This window comes from Perna viridis, chromosome 15 (genome assembly GCF_037379345.1).
Source record: "Perna viridis isolate PV_CMFRI_1.1 ecotype Kerala chromosome 15, ASM3737934v1, whole genome shotgun sequence".
NCBI lineage: Eukaryota > Metazoa > Mollusca > Bivalvia > Mytilida > Mytilidae > Perna > Perna viridis.
The window spans coordinates 13100688-13121000 of NC_142459.1; the positions used below are offsets into that span (position 1 = coordinate 13100688).

The 20313-nt window shown below is 34.5% G+C and overlaps 2 protein-coding genes across 4 annotated transcripts in view; one reads left to right on the forward strand and one right to left on the reverse strand.

Annotated features, from left to right (window-relative positions):
- The window catches only part of LOC148596996 (uncharacterized), a 34387-nt gene extending 15320 nt beyond the window's left edge, over positions 1–19067 (forward strand). For 2 of the 3 annotated variants that reach the window (XM_088563986.1, XM_088563984.1), the window contains 4 exons: positions 274–399; positions 16619–16756; positions 17610–18026; positions 18918–19067. In XM_088563986.1, the coding sequence (XP_088420112.1) occupies positions 274–399; positions 16619–16756; positions 17610–18026; positions 18918–19051 (815 nt within the window). In that variant the 3' untranslated portion in view covers positions 19052–19067. The remainder of the gene's footprint in view (positions 1–273; positions 400–16618; positions 16757–17609; positions 18027–18917) is intronic. The other variant, XM_088563985.1, reaches the window with a different exon arrangement.
- Positions 12241–13235, reverse strand: LOC148596997 (uncharacterized). The gene has a single exon (XM_088563987.1). It carries the CDS (start codon positions 13233–13235, stop codon positions 12279–12281), a length of 957 nt encoding a protein of 318 aa, XP_088420113.1. The 3' UTR covers positions 12241–12278.
- Positions 19068–20313: the final 1246 nt, after the last annotated feature.

Below are 20313 nucleotides of genomic sequence, written 5' to 3' on the forward strand. Positions count from 1 at the left end.
GGGACAAAGACCAGACATGGAAAACAGACATACAAAACAAAGAACATAAAGTAACTAAAATCATACATACAAAGTAACAAAAGTAAATGAGCAACTCGGACTCCACTAAAAACTGGGAGCATGGACCAGGTGCACCGGTAGGGTAAGTGTCCTCTGCTTTTCTAAAAACATGCATAAAAATTATCTTTCTTAACATACATTTAAAAATATATATATATTATAATTATCAGGGGATGAAAACTTTTTTCAATTGATTATATGTGTATTCTTAAGCTGTCCATTTGTCTGCTAAGGAGAAGTGTCCAGATTCTACTCAATGTTCTACTATATGTCCGAACGGCTTCCAATTGAAACCTGTTTTGGGACAAGAGTGCCCTTTATGCGAGTGCGTGCAAGTTGGTATGTTCATTATTTATTCTTTTGTTTAACGTTCATTTTAGAAAACAGTAACCTTAGTTAAAACTATAGCTTGGTAGAAAAGCATTTTTATTTTCACCATAAACGATTTCCTTTTCATGTTACACAGTAAAGTACTGTTCACGTGAAATTCACTTGTTCACATGAAATTAACATGATTTTCACTTGACAATTTCATGTGAAAAAAATCACGTGAATTTCACATACGTGAAGGTTCTTTCCATCCGAATTTCAAATGAGATCTGTCTCAAATCTGTTCAGGTGGAAATCAAGTGCAATGATTTTGTCTTTCTATGTATCCTTTCAAAGTTTACTATTCAATAGCAGTATACATCATTATGAAATAGCAGTATACATCATTATGCAATGGAGTATACATCAATATTCAATTGCAATATACATCACTATTCAATAGTATACATCATTTTTTTTTATTTTTAGCTGAATTTCATACCGCTCAACCGGTGTAGAAAATATTGTTCTAATCACTGGTGACTTTTACGTTCTCAGTCGCTTAATGGTCAAGCTTGAAAACGGGGCGTGCCTAATTATAGGGACTACTTTTTCTGAATTGCATCTAAAAATAAAATGGCCGCGCTTGCTTAGTTACAAACGCAAACAAATAATTTCGGAAGTAATATTTGACATTCGGAATAATAACTCGCGATCGGATCGTCTGCATTTTGCTAAACGGGGACAATTTCCCTCAACGAGACAATAAAGAAGGGACAAAAAGTCCGATTAGTCAGTGGTGATGAAAGAAATGGCATTATTATGAGCGTCATTCATAACTTTGGTTATCTATTGTACGACATTGAACTTTCGAATGGTAAAATTGTCACTGTAAAGCCAGATACAGATTCGATATCGTTTCCGATGTGAATAATAATGTCGAGGATCGCATTTCTTCTTCTCAAACTCTGAGAACGGTAACTGTGGACAGGATTGGACAGAATTATGAGAGAACACATGCATGTACTACAGATCGTCAAATCGTGGTCGGACAAGACCGAGCTGAAACACGTATTGCTGTTGGACAATAGGCCGCAGGTCTTAATTACTTGTTTGCCGTGCCAATATATGGCGGAACATTCAATATCACTTTCAGCGCTGGACCACAACTAGCTATGCCAACAAAAAAGAAGCGTCCGTGTGTAATAGACAGTGACATCGATCAAAAAAGCACCTTACCTTTCAAACTGACAGTTCCAATTCCCGCCATAATTGTATTGACTTACCGGAAAATAAATCCTCCGCACAAAGTAGTTCCTTAACAAATTGGAATACAATTGTTTAAAATTGAGTTTATATTACTGATAATAAATTATTAACAGCTATTAAAATGATAGAATTTAGGAATCCGTAATGTGTCGTTGTCTTATGAATAATGAAAAAAAAAGAACAACTTAGATTGTGACGCTCCAAATATTGTCAATTTGGGTTGGGAGAATTTTCTTATTTTTTACGCTTTTCTTTTGTTTAAAAAATTAGGGAAACAGAATCTTACATTGGCACTCTTGGATCATCGTATTTCTCCTATCTCGGTTGGAGAAATACGAAAATCCACTCGTATCAATGTAAGATTCTATATTTATTCAATAACAGTATACATCATTATTCAATAACAGTATACATCAGTATTAAATAGTATACATTACTATTCAATAGAACATACATCAATATTCAATAGAGTATACATCATAATTTAATTTCAGTATACATCGTTATTCAATAGCAGTATGGGGTATTTCTGATCCGTCGAAAAACATAGTCGCTGCTACTAAAAATAGAGCATAGGGGTCAGTTTTTCGCATATATTTCCAAAACCATAAGGTATAGCCTTATGCTAACTCTTTCAATTACTGGAATGATGCTTATTCAAAGGCCTCCAAAAGTCAAAATTGTTGGACAACTCCTTGTTAAATTTATTGCCCTTTAACCTTAACCAGGTGAGCGATTCAGGCTCCTGGGAGCCTCTTGTTTAAATTCATTAACCAATGTATCATTCATGTCATATAACATTGTAAAAGTAAGTTTTGATTTGTTGAATTAAAAATAGCACAAACCCATGTGCAGCAAAACACCAAGGCCAATATATTTTCTCAGTTAACTTCCTCTGAGTTTTCTTATACTACTTTTTTCTAATGACAAAGTCTCCAGATTTCAACTATAGTTTTAAAACACAGCTGATGAATTTCTTGTAAACACTGTTTTTTTTTTTTTTTAAAATGCTCTTGTCCGAATCTAGGACCGCTATGCCTTGCTATTGCTACCTAAAGCTCAGGCAAGACAAAAATTTAAACCAGGGGTTGAAAATGCCTAAAGCCCGACGCCCGGGATTAAAAAAATGAACCTTGGACTTGCCGTTTTTCTATGAGAAAAGTCCGTCGGGCATGGCAAATCTAAAAAATAAAAACTCTTTTTTGAAAGATTTTGTTGTCATTATTTGGACCATTTTACATGACCTATAAGTACTTATCAAGATATTTTTAGAATTGGAATGCATACATTGGACAATCGATCTATTGATTAGTCATTCTCAAGTCTGAATCACACCTGCGCTTGATCAGACGCAATTTGACATAAGGCACGAAACCACAATTAATTTTCCCACTGTCTTCTTTATAGCCTTTCTGTAATTTAAAAAAATTCCACCGGCGCAATTCAATTCAGATTTTCAGGGACGTTAATTTGAACCTTCCAACAACTTATATAAAAAATATAAAAAAATTTACCATTATTTTTTCAAATTTTATGCATAAACACAGAGATACCCTAAAAAATGACCCAAAATGGCTTCTGGATGTCACAAACTTGACCTTTTTTGACCTCACCAAATCACAACCTAAATGTCAAATTTCTCATTTCAACACATCTACTAAAATAATTTCATTATTCCTCTTCCATTTGAGCACAAAAAGTATGAGAAATTCTGAAAGGAAGTGTTTCTAAAAATTTTTTGAAAAATCCCCTATTATTATAGGAACTATATTCGTAGGAAAGCTAAGGGCAGATAATTGTGGTCTCGTACCATAATACAATTATTCTTAATCAAGCACGGGAATGGTAAAGATCAAATTTTGTTGACAAACTTTTGAAGAAAATGTCTTGCTCAACTACAATTTCACGGTTAAAAAAACGGAAAAACGGGAAGCTGATGACGAGGCATCAGATCAGGAGACGGAATCAATTGTCACTGAATCAAACGCTCATATAAAAAATAAAGATCTAAAATACGAAAGAGACAAACGCAAAAGAACATTTATAACCTCATGGTTAGATGAATTTCCCTGGGTTATTTTTGACGATTATGTTGAGGAAATGTAAAGCAAATAGTGAAGAAATTTCCCCCCATTTGTCTAATAGAAAGGATACCCTTATTAGGGGTACTAAAAACCTACGTATAGATCCACTCAAGATTCACGACAAACGTGTTGAGCATACGTTGTGTGTCAAGCATTGGTTTAAGGAACTTAATGACCCCACAGCAACTGCTGGTCCTTCTCAGGCTGTTGCAGACACCCTGATACCCAAGTCTCAATTACAATTAGATGAAAATCGGAGGAAAGTCTAGAAAATTTGTTTAATACTGCTTACGGTTTTGTCAAAGCTGGAGCACTGTTCTCAGGCTATGAGTTGATATGTGAAATTCAACTAAAAATGGACTTGACCTTGGTGAAAATTATTTGAACATTAATGGTTGTAAAACGTTTGCTGCTGCAACTGTTCAAACTTTAGTTGACAAACAGGTCCATGAAAAACGTTTATGAGAATCCTCTCAGATGGGAGCACTGACATCTCAGTTACCGAACAGGAATTTGTTTACATTCGATATGTTGAAGGGTCTGCTTCAGTTACCAAAATGATATCCATTGAAAGTCTTTATAAAGCTGATGCCCAGGGAATTTTCGATGCCCTTCAAAATGCTCTGGAAAAGATTGGTCTGAATTTTGAAAAGTTAAAGCCAAAAAATGAGAACTTCCCCATCTTAGTGTGTGCCAATTTTGACGGTGCTTCTGTGAGTTTAGGCCTAAAAGGAGGAGTTATAGCCAAAATTAGAGAGGTGATTCCAGATGTAACGGGGTTGCACTGTGTAGCCCACAAGCTCAAACTGACTGCACATGATGCTACCAAAATATACAAATATCTTGAGCAAATGGCAAGCACAATCAAGGGCATATTTGCTTTCTACCACTATTCACCCAGAGACGTAAAAAATGAAGTCAAAACCATTGCTGATGTACTTGATGTTGATTTTTTACACATGTCAGACATTAAACAAGTAAGGTGGAGGTCCTATAAAGGTAGAGCTGTCAGTGCCCTGGAACAAAATTTGAAAGCGGGTGCAGGTCATCTCGAACATAATGCAGTTAGTGGCACAAGAGCTGATGATGCCAATAAGGGTAAAGGTTACCTGAAGTAGCTCAAATCCATCAAATTCCTAAAACAATTATTCTTCCTTCTGGACTATCTCCCTATTTTAACTGAAATCTCAAAAAGTTTTCAACTTGAAGATTTGTTGCTAATTGAAATTCCAGATTTAGTTGAAGCTGCTGTGATGACATTGAATGCCTTGAAACAGAAACCCGGAAAATTCATGAAAAAAATTATTGAACTATACCAGAAAGATGAAAAGAAATTTTAAGACCTCAGTCTGTCAGGTTGTTTTCCAAGTATTGAATTCACTAATGACAAGGACATTCATGACTTTCTAGATCTGGCTATTAAATATGTGAAGAAAAGGTTTGATCATCTGTCTCAAGCTCCTCTATCGTTCTTCCAAGTGTTCAACTTTCAAAAGTGGCCTTTATCGAGACAAGAACTTGGTGATTTTGTAGTGGATGAGCTTTGTAATCTTTTAAATCATGCCTCCATTTCACAATATTTCACTCGTGATGAACAGGAGTCCATACTCAGGAAATGGACTGGGCTGAAACTTCAAATTGCAAGTTTGAGGACCAGTCCTATAATGAATTTCACGAAATCAAAGTACAGAAGCACTCTAAATCAAACACCTTTCAACAATCAGTTATTGATTATGCAGGAAGGTCCTAAACATCAAGTGTTCAACCCAGGTGATGCTGTTGAACATTGGATGACTACTAGGGTCACAACACATGTTGAAGATCACAGGTTATCATGGCCAAAGAGACAAGTGGAACAACCCGTTCGAATGGAAGTCAATTTTCTGAAAGACTTAAAAATGACCAAGTGACTCATTAAAAAGTTCAACAAGTTGTAAATTGTTTATTATTCAAATTGGTTAAATAATACTTATAAAACCATAGTTTTGTGTCTTTTTTCTTGCAAACATAGAAATATACATACGAATATCAGATAACAAAATTGATTTTTTTTTATATCTTACGATTGGAACTTGACAAAACATTGTAGGGGATTAGTGTACAAAAGTTGAAAAAGTCCAGGACTTTGGTCTTCCCAAAAAAGATTTCAACCCTGTAAACTTGATTTGTTATTGGCTTTTTGACATAAAATAACATTCGGTTGTTGTTATCTGGTATGATATTGCAATTAAGGAGGTAGACCTAGGGTAAGGGACAAAATTCTTGAAATCAGTGATATGTTTGTATCAAATTTAATTTCACCAAAGCCTCTCAATCTTCGGTTTGAAGTAGAATAAAATAAATCCAAGTTAATCAGATGCTTACATAAGATTGATGTAAAATGCTGAATACAAACGTTCCAATGATTTTTTTTTAGAATTATGTCCCTTATCCTAGGTCTACCCCCTTAATTATTCTGTGCACTAACTACATTGAAGAGTAATCAAGGGGACTAAGATTCTAGCGGAAATCAAAAGAGTGTAATCCAGGGACAAAGACCAGACATGCAAAACAGACAACACAACAAAGAGCATAAAGTATCTAAAATAATACAAATAAAGTAACAAAGGTACTGTAAATGAAATAAAGTTTCATCGATTGATTAAAAACAGCATGCAAACCCTTCAATATCACTTCTAGATTTAGTACGTAACAGCTCAATAATATTTTGCCCAGTTTCTTAGTATCGCTGTTTGCATCACTTACATCTAATAAATTCTGACTATTTATATTATATCTCTCGAAATCAGTGGTATGCTTGTGTTATATCCAATTTCACCAAAGCCTCTCAAGCTTTCATTTGAAATAGAATGAAGTTAGTCCAGGTTACTTGGATGCTTACATGAGATTGATGTAAAGTTCTGAATACAAACGTTCCAATCATTTGTAAGAGTTGTGTCCCTTATCCCAGGTCTACCTCCTTAAATATACCCCTAGTAAGGGGGTTAGTAATGACTAAGCGGAGTTAGTAAGTTTTCTTTTCTTGCCTTGTGTTAACTAACTTTACCCCATAGCCATGAAAGCATGACTACAGTATATACTCGAGTATAAGTCGATCCGCCTATATTTCGAACCCCCTCTTCAGCCCATCATTTCCGGGACCTAGCCTTGACCCACGTATGAGTCGGGCTGATTTCTGACAGCTGCATTGGTAACATTCCTTACCCTTAATTACAATGAGTATACCTCTTTGTTTTGATAACTTCAATAAAATATTGAAATAAAGCCAGAGTTCTTGTAGCTATATCTTGATTCTGTCCCTTAAAACTTTGATCATAACGGGACAGAATAAAAGAAGTTCACTACTAGATGTCGCAAATTACGTTTTGTGGAAATTTGAAAAAAGGAAAGATTTTAGTGATATGAAGTATTTACCATTTGCCGTTATTTTTTCTTGTTATGAAATTAATTTCAAATAAGTTTAAAATAAAATCCTCCACCATAACGTACATTTTTACAACTTATGTACACTATCGTCATGGAAGCCGTAATTGAGAGCAAATTTTACTTAATACCGATATTAGACCGGACCCTTCACATGAGCATCCATTACAAATATACTATCAATGAACTGTTATGAATTTATAAAATCAATCATGGCTCAACTAACGTCTGTTTTGTTTGTTCGTGTAGTGACGAACTTTTCCATCAAGGTATTCTGAGAAACGTTGTATGCATATAAACTATACATCCTGCCACTTTCAAAAAGGCGAAAGAAGGCTTTTAGATATCTTATGCCACTTTCATCCCTACACAATTCCATAAGTTGAACTCATTCTAATACAATTTCTGGATTTAAGCCAGTAACAAATGCAAATGTTGTAATTCAAATACGTTCCCAGTGCATCAATGTTTTTTTTTCCTCAGAATAATCTTCTTATTTTATAAGGCCATAGCTTAGCTGGTCCAACTATGTCTTGGATATCAGTCAACAAATAATAAAGGAGTAGGTTCGGTAAGGCCTTATTTTGGCCCCAAATATTCAACGTTTTTTGAAAGATTTGTTTTGGTCTATACTAGTTAGTTTATTTGAAAGGATTATGGTTGTAGTAAATACATCTCGGTCAATTTTGGCAATATCATGAATGTTTTTAACCTAGTAGCGGTCACAGTTAACACAATATTAGTGAAATCTTAATTTTTTTTTGCATATTTTTCTATGGTATTTGCCTAAAACGGAAGTGGCCGCATCCGCGTTTATACAAAGTATTGACATATATGTTGTATCTTACAATACTACACAATATATATAAAGATCAAGAATTAACAACCATGCGGCCACATTTGTTTTTCACAGTCGGTACAGTTTCACTTTTTATCCTTTGGCCTTAAAGACGCTCTTCCATAGAAATGCAAGTCACCTGATCGCAATTTTGTTTCCCGATTGGCCTAATACTGATAACTTAGTGGCGTTCGAACAAACTGCATCGAAATTGCGTGCCATGTGTTTTTTTTTTCTTGAATGACATGTAGAAAATTATAAGTAGAAAAAACAAGATTCTTTCAATGCAAACTAAACTTAATTTATTACTTCTTCTCTATCAGCCTTGTTAATTGCTACTTTGATATCTGTGGTTTTTTTGTCATGAAAATTAGTACCCACATAAAAATAAGAAATGTGAATATCATTACGCAACCCTCTATCCCAGTCCAACCCAATAATGCATATTTTCAAATTGATCTTCTATAGAACTGTAGTCAGATAGTCAGTAACTTGGTTGTATAAGCAAAAAAAAAATACAATACAAAAAATACCAAAAATACAAACAAAAACAAAACCAAAAAAACCAAAACAAAGCAAAACAAAACAAAAATAAAAACAAAATCAAAAACAAAAATCAAAAACAAAAACAATAGTAATAGATAGTACTTGTTTTCTTTAGTTTTACTTTTTTTCCAAACTTTTTGTAACGGCCGGTAGTCTTCCAGAAAGAAAAGTTTAGACAGATTTTCGTCATCTGTTTCTTCGAGGACATTTCTTTTGGAGGTGCTTGGTTTTGGTGACCTTTTCTTCCCCGTTGTTACATTCTTGGGAGTAATTTCTGCAAGATATAGGAAGCTTGGGCCTGGTTAAAATTGGTTGATATTGTTGTGGAAAAAAGCACTGGTTCAGATTATGACAAAGATTCCAAAAGATAGCAATTTCTTCTCATTTACAAACGATTCAATTCTAGTTCAACAAAGAAGTGGTAAACAGATATCAGTTCCAGTCTGTCGCGGAAGGCCTTGGATACTTTTACATATATAGCAATAAGCACGCTCTAACAAAGTCCATTCAGTTTTTGTAATTTTTCCCCAAAGTTTGCATCCATATAGAGCTGTTGAATAACACATTTCTTATCAATTTAGCACAAACGTGTGGATTGAAAACAACGGGATGTATCCCAAGTCGTATATTAGATAAAGCAGTTGAGCGTAGTTTCTTGTACACATTTGATGTTCTGTTGAAGGTATCTATAAAAGAAGAATCGTGTAGTATTCCTACATATTTAGCTGACGTTAAAAAGTAAAAGTTCAGGTCCGATTGTTTGTTTACCGAGGTGTAAGAGTGTACTTTTCCAGGCTGAGAAAGTGAAGCTCCATATTTCGTTGTAACTGACAAATGTTTATCATGTGTTTACTCGATGAACGGCTGATTGAGATTAGAGATATATCGTCAGCTTGCACTGGTGAACTGGCATTTAGATGATGATCGTGTTCTGTTCACACATTCTTCATTCAGTTCTGAAGGCGAATGGCTTTACTTAAATGAGCAAAAAACTGGAGGATGATCGGAGAAATATCAAAAGTTAGATCGTAGATAACACAACAGTATGTTACGAATTGTTACATTTCTTAAGTGTTAGTGTTTGTAAGAATCAGGCAAAATGTGAAAAATCAGAAACATGCATGTCAAAACCCCACCGATCTAACAATAAAATATCACTCACTGATGCTTCATTGGATTTGCTCAGAAATGTTTCAACAAAATGTTAGAAAATTAGGTTTTTGACAGAGTTATCTGCCCTTAAAATGTTCATTTTTAGTGCGTTTCAATGAAATTGTAACTCAATGGTTCAGAATGATATAGAAAATCTGTTCTGTTTTCCTTGATTCTGATGGTACAAATAGTCAAATTACACTATCAAAATGGTGGTTTTTTAACACCATGTTTCACCTGTCTAATTCTTACAGGGACTGACACTTAATTCGTAGCTAGTTCTGTCTAATCGATCACCATTACTTGAATTCATTTTGTATGATGGCTCATTACTGTAGAAAGTCCGATGTCCAACTCTCGGGGTATTATAATGTTTGTAGTGACCTATTCAAGTGTGAGTTGATTTCATTTGGTTGTGATGTGCAGAAAAGTTTATGTAACTGTAAATCATATAATCAAAATAATGAATAAGTATCACGTGACTCACATAATCTGAGTGTTATGTCCACAGAAACTATCCAATTTCATACGAAATGATACTAGTTGTGTCAAAATACGTAATTTTCTCGGAGCAACGAAAATCGTGACCAGTACATTCAAGGGACATAATACCAAATATCTCTATTTCTCTAACCTACAAAAAGCCTGTTAAAACGATCCAAATCCTGAACAAAAACGAATAAATGTTACAACATATTAGAAATGAAACCAGATTACAGAATTTTTTACAACAATTGACATATAAAAAACGAAACTACTCACGACAAAAAAAAATTGATTCCCTGTTGGCAAAAAGTGAATTTCACTTCAAAGTTTACATAATTAAAAGAATAGACGTACACTACTATTTTCTAATTTCCTGCTTTTTCATTTTCCTTTTAATATGGTGATACCACAGGGGTTTGCTTCCACTATCAAACATGCATCCCCACTAGTATAGTTTATATACTTAGTCTAATGTGGCTGCTTATTTGATAATGGAAACAAGCCCCTGAGGTGATACGCAAAAAAATAATAAGCTACGTTACATGTATTGCTAGTAATTTCTAACTAGTCTAACTTCAACTAATGATCCTAGTTAGTGATGCTGTAAAGAATTTGTAACACAGTGGAACGAACCATAAGGCTTCGCCACATGAGGCTAAATTGCTTGACCATACCCACCTCTCCCTATTTCCGGCGGGAACAAAATTTTTCGACCCCATTTTCCTTATGTCCCATCCCATTTTTCATTTCATCATCATTTCATGTTCATTTTATCATCAACTTTATGTTCATCGCCTAAATATAGCTGAAATATTGCTGCACGGGGGTTAAACCCCAACAATCAATCAATCAATCAATCAATCAATCAATCAATCAAGTCGTTGATTCCGCCCCTGGTCATTATTTTAGTTCCACTCTTGTGTCGGTTATTCAAGGAAAATTTTCCTATATCATGTAGCCTGCATTTACACGTACAGTGCAATACATGTACGCATCTGTTGCAACGTCGATACATCACGTTTAGGCAGTTCAATAGATACGATAGCGCACCTCCCCCCCCCCCATTTTACCCTACGCTTCGAGCGTAGTATAAGGGGTAAAGTTATCGTATCTAGCAAATCAAATATTGCATGTTGTGTGGTTTGAGAACATAGAACTTCACTTTTACAAAAATCATCACTTTCTTCCATCGATTGTATAAACATTGCTCTGCAGTTGAAATCATAGTTTGTTGAGGTTGGGTCATTTGTGGTAATAAAAACCAAGCTGTAACTTTTCAATATTTTAGAAGTTTTCTCTACTGTTTGTTGATTTCAAAGCTTAAAACTGACAGAAATTTTGTTTACTAGGTAAGTGAAATTGGAATAAAGAAAATGTGGAAAATTGCGGAAAATTTTACAAAAAAATCACCATTCCCAATTAAAAGAAATACCTTTTTGTTCATTCGTCCTTCAACATGAAACCAATAAAACATCCATAGGCAAGATTCTAAAGATTGATTTTGTCATACTTCAATAAAAAAAACGTGTGGGAGCAATTTTTTGTACCTAATGTTCGCGTAAAGCATATGACGCTCATAATGCGACTCGTTTGTTGTAATTTTCTTATGCAAAAAAGAGAATGACTTTTGATTGAAAGAGCATTCTACCGTTGAAAAAAAAAACGACACAAGCTACTTTTTTTCAATAATTGATATATTTCCTTTACGGGGGGGGGGTTAATTTCTGGGGTTAGTGAAATCGGAATTAAACAAATTGTTAGAAAACAACTGTCAGTAAAAATTGGAACAGTCAAACCTATCTTTACTCAACCTTGACGAATAATAAAAAAACCATGGCTAAACTAGATACTTTCTAGTTCCATCGAAGGTTTCCTCGTCATTCATTGTAGACGAATGGGTGGCATTGGGGTGACATCTATTTTGAAACTGGTAAACCGAAAACCTGTCTAAACCAAACCAATTTTAAACTACAAAAGGGTTTGGTTTAGAAGGTTTCACTGTAAAATTACTATACATGTATTTACAGAAAACTTGAAGTTGTAACTCGTGCATCATGACAGTAATGACCGAACTACTTTCGTCATATTTATTAAAGGTAGTTGAACAGTGATTATTTACAATATTTATGGAAACAAGTTGCGTGGAGTCGTTTCATTTTAGGTAAATACATCGGTTTACATGTAATGGGACATATCAGATTGTCCTGCACACCCTTGTTTATGGCTTTACCGATCCAGTTTGTGTATCCACTGGTTGTATTCCATACCGAATCATCCATCACTACGATATGGTTGTCCTTTGCCATAGGCTTAAAATTATACAAATCTTTTTCAGGCACGTCACCATTATGTCCACCGTCGATAAAAATAAAATCGCATTTGATGTCTGGGTTTTCCTTCGTATATTTCGGGAGATTGACGGTCGAGTCACCTCTAACAAGTGTGTGTTTAATGTTAGGATAAAGCCTATAGATTTCCTCTTGACCGATATCACAACCACCGTTGTTATTACACATGTCAAAAGATATTAATTCAATTTTTCCCTTGAACAATTTTGCCCACATCATTGACGAATGGCCACCGTTGAATCCTGTTTCACAAAACCTTGAAGAATGTTTCATATTTTCCTGAATATAATCATACAACGCTTTTAGCTGAGGTTTTTTGGTTAACTCGAGCGTAACACTATCTCTCATAAATACATGCCCTGTCACCTTTGTATTAGCCAAACGCTTAGACAAGCGATCGAAATCATGTTCATTATTACAAATCCACTGTTCAAAATCATCGTCATTTTCACACATTTTTTCTACTTTTAATTGCTGTTGAGCCATTACCTTTTTATCTTCTGTTTCATGCGGACAGTTTTTTTCGTGGGTCTGTGAATGTGTTTTTTCCTCACGATAAGAAATTTTCTCTTCAATTTGAGAACGTGTGTGGATTCTAACGGCCGCATCATCTTTTATACTTCGAGAGTAAAACAGTAAGAAAAGTGTCCCTGTAAGTAAAACCAAAACAGTGATACATGTATAAAAACAGTATCTCTGGTTATGAAATAGCTGCTGCATTATTTTACGTGTATAAACTGCAGCACGTCGAAATCTTTTTATCGCCGTTCGATTTATATATACAATATAGGTACATTGTCGAAAAATATTATGTCATGAGGCGGCGGAACAGCAAAAGAAAAAGACTAACCGAATACGCAATCGCAATTTGTTTACATCGTATCTATGGTGGCGGCCATGATTAATTTATGCATACCAGAAAAAAAGTAGTTCCGCCGATCACGTGAGTAGGAGGAGCCAGAAAGTCGATAACCTGCTAATGTACGGATACAGCAAAACATAACCGTATACCTTTATTCGTGTAACAAATAATCTCATTGCAGGATAAATCATTATTCAATATCAGTATAAGTATACATCATTATTCAATAGCAGTGTACATTAGTATTCAATATCAGTATACATTATTCAATAACAGTATACATCATTATTCAATAACAGCATAATCGTACATTGTGATATCTGAGTAAACGAAAAAATAAGATACTAGCTTTATTTGAAGCTTCTGTTGTTGAACCATTACAAATGATGTTTGAAAAGTTCACTAAAACCTGCCCAGAAACACTTGCTTGTATCTCCCGCACTAACGGCTACACAACAACATCGGTTAAAGGGCAATGTCCACGTTGTCTTTGTTCAGGTAAATTTCTGTATGGGGGATAGGGGATTACTTTTCTATGCCTATGATCAATATGCTATTCAAACAATTAGTTTAAACATCTTTTATTTGCAAAATTGCAAAAGGAATCTAACTGCACAAATTCTTACATGGTCTTCTCCAAATGTTCAGTAATTATAAGTAAAAAACAGAGCAGTTACGTAATTTTGTGGAATTCAATGGATGTCAACATTTACTTGTACATAATATTAAGTAAAGCATGTTTAAAAGAGTAATCAAGGGAACCGAGGTTATAGCGGTAATCTAAAGAATGTAATTCAGGGACAAAGACCAGACATGGAAAACAGACATACACAACAAAGAACATAAAGTAACTAAAATCATACATACAAAGTAACAAAAGCAAATGAGTAACTCGGACTCCACTAAAAACTATAAATTTAACTCATGATATGCCAGACAACCCAAGCCTTTGATGAAAATAATGACAGCTTAAATCCAAATATATAAGGTAAAAATCGCTGTATAAACAAAATTTTGTTCACAATTAAGTGGGTTTTAAATTTCTGTTTTACCTTTTAATCCCAGGGGGGATGTGTGTTAATAATACTATTGATAAAGTTTTCAAGTACAATAGGTTGTTTTGTAATTAATTGGATGGTCAAGTTGTTTGTATAAGTTTCAGTAGATTAGGTGTTGCTCCTTTGAAAAGTTTTTAAAAAGTTTATTTAAACTTTTAGGTGCCAAGCAGGTGGAAATAACGGGATTAGAAGACAATTGGCAAATAACTGCATTGTTGTCTTTCACCATGTCGGATGACCTACATGTATTACCGCCCCAGTTATTGGACCAAGAAAAAAACTGAAAATTGTCATCCAAAAATTAATTTCCCAAAAGATTGGGATATTTGCCATTCGGAAAACCACTGGTCAAATGAAGAAACCATGCTTCGTTTTTTTGGATGAGATCATTCCATATGTAATGAGGACTTGCGAGAGACTTGATCTACCTCTCAGACATCCTGCTTTAGCAGTCTTTGATGTCTTTGCTGCTCACCGTGTCGACTCATTTCTAACGAAATTAGAAGGGGCTGGAATAAAGGTGAAATGTATTCCGGGTGGATGTACTGGTGAACTTCAATCGTTAGACCTATCGGGCAATGCTCAATTCAAGGAGGTAGTAAAATCAGTTTGTCACCTGGTATGCAAAACATATTTCATCACAACTGAAACCCGGAAAATTTGTTAAAGAGTGTGATGTTGACCTTAACTTTCAAACACTGAACCCGTGAATGCCAAATTGATTACAAATGCGTGGAAGAAAATCAGGAAAGAAACCAACGTTATTCAAACTGGATGGCGCAGATCAGGGATACTGAAATGACAGTTGTGCTGACGTACTACAAACGTTTGAAACCACCGTGTTTTAGTGATTTTAAACTGGATGTTTTAAAGTTTTAAACATTATTTATTGTGAATTAAAAATAAATATTTTATATACCTTTCTTAGGTTTTTTAGGTATTAAGACGAAACTTAAAATCAAAGAAAGATAACTGTATTTGATCAACCGAAAGTTGAAAATTCGATGGTAAAAACTTGTTCGAGGATATAAACTTTCGCGATTTTCACAGGCTCGCGAAAACCACGCAAGTTTATATCACGCGAAAATTTCTTGGTTTACAGTATTTGTTGTTCCATGCAATCACTGCATCTAGGATCTTACAATAATAGGGTGTGTATGTCTCGTCATGTGACCCCCGTAATTTCACGAGAATGGGTCCTAATCTACCATTCAAAAGCATGGAGATAAGACATTTAGAGAGCGTCGAGTTCAGTGCAGACCGGTCTTCGGTTTTTAATACGTTCTACGTCGGAAATTCCGGTAAAGAAAAGGAAACCAGAGCGAGACTTGCATACCCTATTCATTCTTCTTTCTGTTCTGATGACTTTTCTGATCAGCAAATCCGATTTCATCTTTCACGATTTTGGAAGCATTGTTCCAAAGGGGAAAAATCGACAATTCGTAAAAAGGTCATCTGGACAGAAAAGTTAGATCCTATGAGGACCTGTTCTTTACCAATATGTCATAATGTCTCGAAACACGAAGTAAATCGTTTTTAACTATTCTTAAAATCTTGTTTAAAGTCACGATTCAAAACATTCAATGCTTATTCTGAATTGGAAACTCTATTGTGATTTTGTAAATGATTTTTGTTCTTCGAATTGAAATTAGATCTACAGCGCAATCCATTTGCAGAGACAGACATTATTTTAAATCGTATTTTATTACTATAGGAGACAGTCTTACGAGTATTTCTGTGACTTTTAGGCCAAATTAAAAAAATGTGTCTCATATTACACTACCGACCGTATTTTTTTTCAGCTAAATATATTGTACCATGGTGTTTGTTTGCTTTTAGATTTTGTATGTTGGGGTTATGTTTTTGAAGTACATATTTAAATGTTTCTTTTTATTTATTTATTTTATTTTTTTTTCATTTGTATTTCGTTGAAAATAATTAAATGGATAAAACGCTTTCCGGTTTTGTTATTGAAAAGCCGATGTATAAAATCGATGTAATTTCGAGTAATGAGGGGCTACATGTACACGTTTTACACTATTATGATTTCATTGTATTTACAGTTTAGAAACCGTGGTATCTTATTTGAATTCATACATGTTAGTCTGATATATGGTTTAATTAATGTGGTGCTCCGTTGTCTCTGTTCAAAATTAAAAAAAAATATATATATTTCATTTTAGAATCCATTCACAATGTGGGGATCAAAGAGAATTGTCCAGAAACATTCAAATGCAATAGCATCTGTGAACATGGATTCTCGCTAAGAACTGTATCTGGGAAATATTGTCCTGTATGTGAATGCGCAACGCCGATAAAAGGTATGCACTGGTACTAACGTTTGATAATAGTCAAAGGTCATAGTTCTACACGTTGCTGTTGGTGTGTTTGTTTGTTTGTTTGGTTTTTTTTTGTTGTTGATTTTGTATGTTGGGGTTATGTTTTTGAAGTATGTCCTTAAATGTTTCTTTTTATTTATTTATTTTAGTTGTTCATTTGTATATCGTTGAAAATAATTAAATGGATAAAACGATTTTCGGTTTTGTTATTGACAAGCCGATGTATAAAATTGATGTCATTTCGAACAATTATATAACTTACAAATTCATTAATCTTTTAAATCGTATTTTATTACTATAGGAGACAGTCTTACAAGTATTTCTGTGACTTTTAGGCCAAATAAAACAAGTACTATCTTTAAAAAAAAGATAGCTGACGCAATAAAATGTGTTTTTTGCTTACAAATTTCATCATGAAATATCGCATGGCACGCAATTTCAATTTCCTTTTTCGATCCCCACTAAGTTATCAGTATTTGGCCAATCTGGAAACAAATTTTGATCAGGTGACTGGCGTTTCCAAGGAAGAGCGTCTTTCAGGTCAAAGGGTAAAAAGCGGAACTATACCGACAGCGTCGGAAAAATGTGTTTCATATTACCTTTCCAACCCTATTTTTTTTCAGTTAAATATAGTGTACCATAAAGTTGTTTTTTTTTATCACTTTCAATGAACACTGTTAAAGTAGGAATGTTTCCCCCATAAACCAAAGTAAATTTTAGTTTTTTTTTTTTAAATCCCTCCTAACTAACATAATGTACCCAATTTTTTGATAGGTATAATAGGAAACACACATATTTTTTGTCTTAATTTAAGTATAATATTTTTAACCGGTAGTTCCAGTAAAAACAGAGTCAATTATTAAAGCTGTACAACTTCCGAGTGTAACTGGGACTGACATACATGTACCAACTGGTGGTACTCATTCAAATGTAGGAGGGTTAGTTACGGGACATATCGACGCCGGTAACATCGTGCTATCTGGTCAAACTGGCCCTGGTGCATTACCCGGACACACAGGTCTGGATAATGGAGTAATACCCGGAAAAATTGCAAGCGTGGTTGGCGTAATGCCAGGACTTATAGCGTCTTCCGTTGGAGGAATGCATGCTGAATTAAATGGACGTTTACCACATGTGACGCATGTTACTTCAAATCACCAAGCTCTGTTGAGTACGCCAACAATACAAGGACTGGGTCCAGTACAGACTTGCATTGGACCTGCTTGCTCTGCAAAGAATGGGCTACTTTTGGGTATATTTCATGGCGTTAATATAATACACCTCTAACTTGCATCGTTCTGTTTCTTCATTTTTTATCATTTTCTATAACTTTGTAGTGAGGTCATACAAATGTTGAAATTCTTATAAAATATTATAAAATATATAAAACAATTGGAACATTCTGGCCACATGAACATTGGACATAGAATATACTTGGAACTTATTTTCAGAAATTAGACCCAGTCAAAGGATACAAATTTAATGCATACAATTCCACCGTCATCACACTGTGTATTTTTTCTTTCATAAGGGCTATAGTTGACATACATGTATTCATATCAACATAAATGCATATAAAATCATTGTATTAGTCTTTGCGTAATTTAAGGGTCGATCGGAAGAGATAAATGCGAAGTAATCATCTAGAAGAAAAATATACCATGAACGCATTAAAGCAGTGTTTAACATGTCATCCAATAATACAAAATATTAAAAACAAAAACAAGAAAACAAGAAAACCCATGTCTGGTTCAATAAGCATTCTTGCATTGGAATGGTTAGTACTTGCAATGATGGGAATTTCGCCTTTTTCCACCTCCCATGTTGGAAGATAACATGCATTTACGTGAAGCATAGGTTTCTTGAAACCTGTTTTAATTACACCATACAATTTGTTCGGAACAGCCATGTTTTTGCAATATTCAGAATTAAAAAAAAATACTAGACAAAAGAGTCGCATAATCCAGAGTTCAGGAACACATGTGAAATGCATGTATTCAACAACTGTTTCGCGTTTATTCACTCGGACAACTGAATTTATTTTTAAAGATAGCGCCGTTCGAATGAACTTGAAATACACTAGCTTAATTTCCATAGCTGCGTTTACCCTACTGTTCCGATAATCCGATTTTTTACTTTTCAGCATCTACGCAAGGGCGTCAATTCCGGGAAAACCAGTGTGCTGTTATATTGACTTGTGTTGTGTCTTGTAAACATGGCTATAGACTTGGCCCAAAAGGGCACGACGGTTGCCCGACGTGTACTTGTCTCAAATAAAAACAATATATTCTCATTCATATTCTTTATTTGTGCGATAACAATGGCCCTGCCTACATCAAGAGAAACTATTCACGGTTTAGTAAGGTAATTTACTGATCTGGAGCTAATATTTTAGGGAAGAAAACGGAGCGCACAAAACAAAGACATTTATATGAAAATAAAACAAACCCGAAATTGAAGTGTGGAACATTTGTGTGTAAATGAAGCTTTAGTGTGCGGCTACTGAAACCTGTCTTACAGACAGCAAAGTTTCTTAAATAGAAAAGAGGGTTGAATGAGGAATGTGTAAAATAGACAATAACAGTTTGCTAAGTCAGCATTCGACTTACACCTGAAAAGACAAATGTACGCTATGAAAACGAAATTCACACGACAGGACCGGATCCAGACACTTCGAAAAGGAAGGGTTCCAGCTTAGAATAAAAGGGTGCTAGCACATTATTTGCAATATTTTTGTCAATTTTGCACATGGAAATGACAACATTTCCAATAAAAAGGGGGAGTGCCAACCCCTTCACCTACTTCTGGGTCCTCTACTGAACAAAATTAACGAAGGATATACAAGTTGTTCACCCACGGGCGCAAAAATTGGCGGCGGATTGAACTAGTTTGATGGGCCTTAACACCTATTTCAAGCAAATGCAGACACTAAAATACACACTTGTTATCCACGATAAAACTCAGTACAAAAGAGGAACATTACAATTCAAACATAAAACAATAATAGGGTTAAAACCCCACATTTAGTAAGATCTTTTATTATACAGAGGACGACAGTTAGGTCCCACTTTCAATATTTTTAACTCTCAGTCTTTAATGATTTTAAAATTTTCTTATTATACATATATATATTTATTTACATGTAGATCACTACCATTTACTACGAGGAAAAACATCGACCACGGGATTCCATGACGGCGTCTGCTATACAGTCTTACAAAGTAGCATCTATCATATGTACATGTGTATGCCTTTCAAAAAACATTTCCTGTTTAAAAGATATCACACGGATGCACTAAGATAATCACAAAAGAATTTAAAATTACATATACCTGACAAAATCATAAATAATGATACACTGGACATTAAAGTTCACTTTCCACCTTCAAAGATGTTGACATCATTGTTTTACCTACATGTGTATGCTAAAACAATAGAAACACCAGTTTTGTTGTTAAGGATATATCCACAGACCTCTATTAAAAACTGTGAATTACATACAAGAGGTAAATCGGTAAGGTCAAGGTCCGGAAAATCAT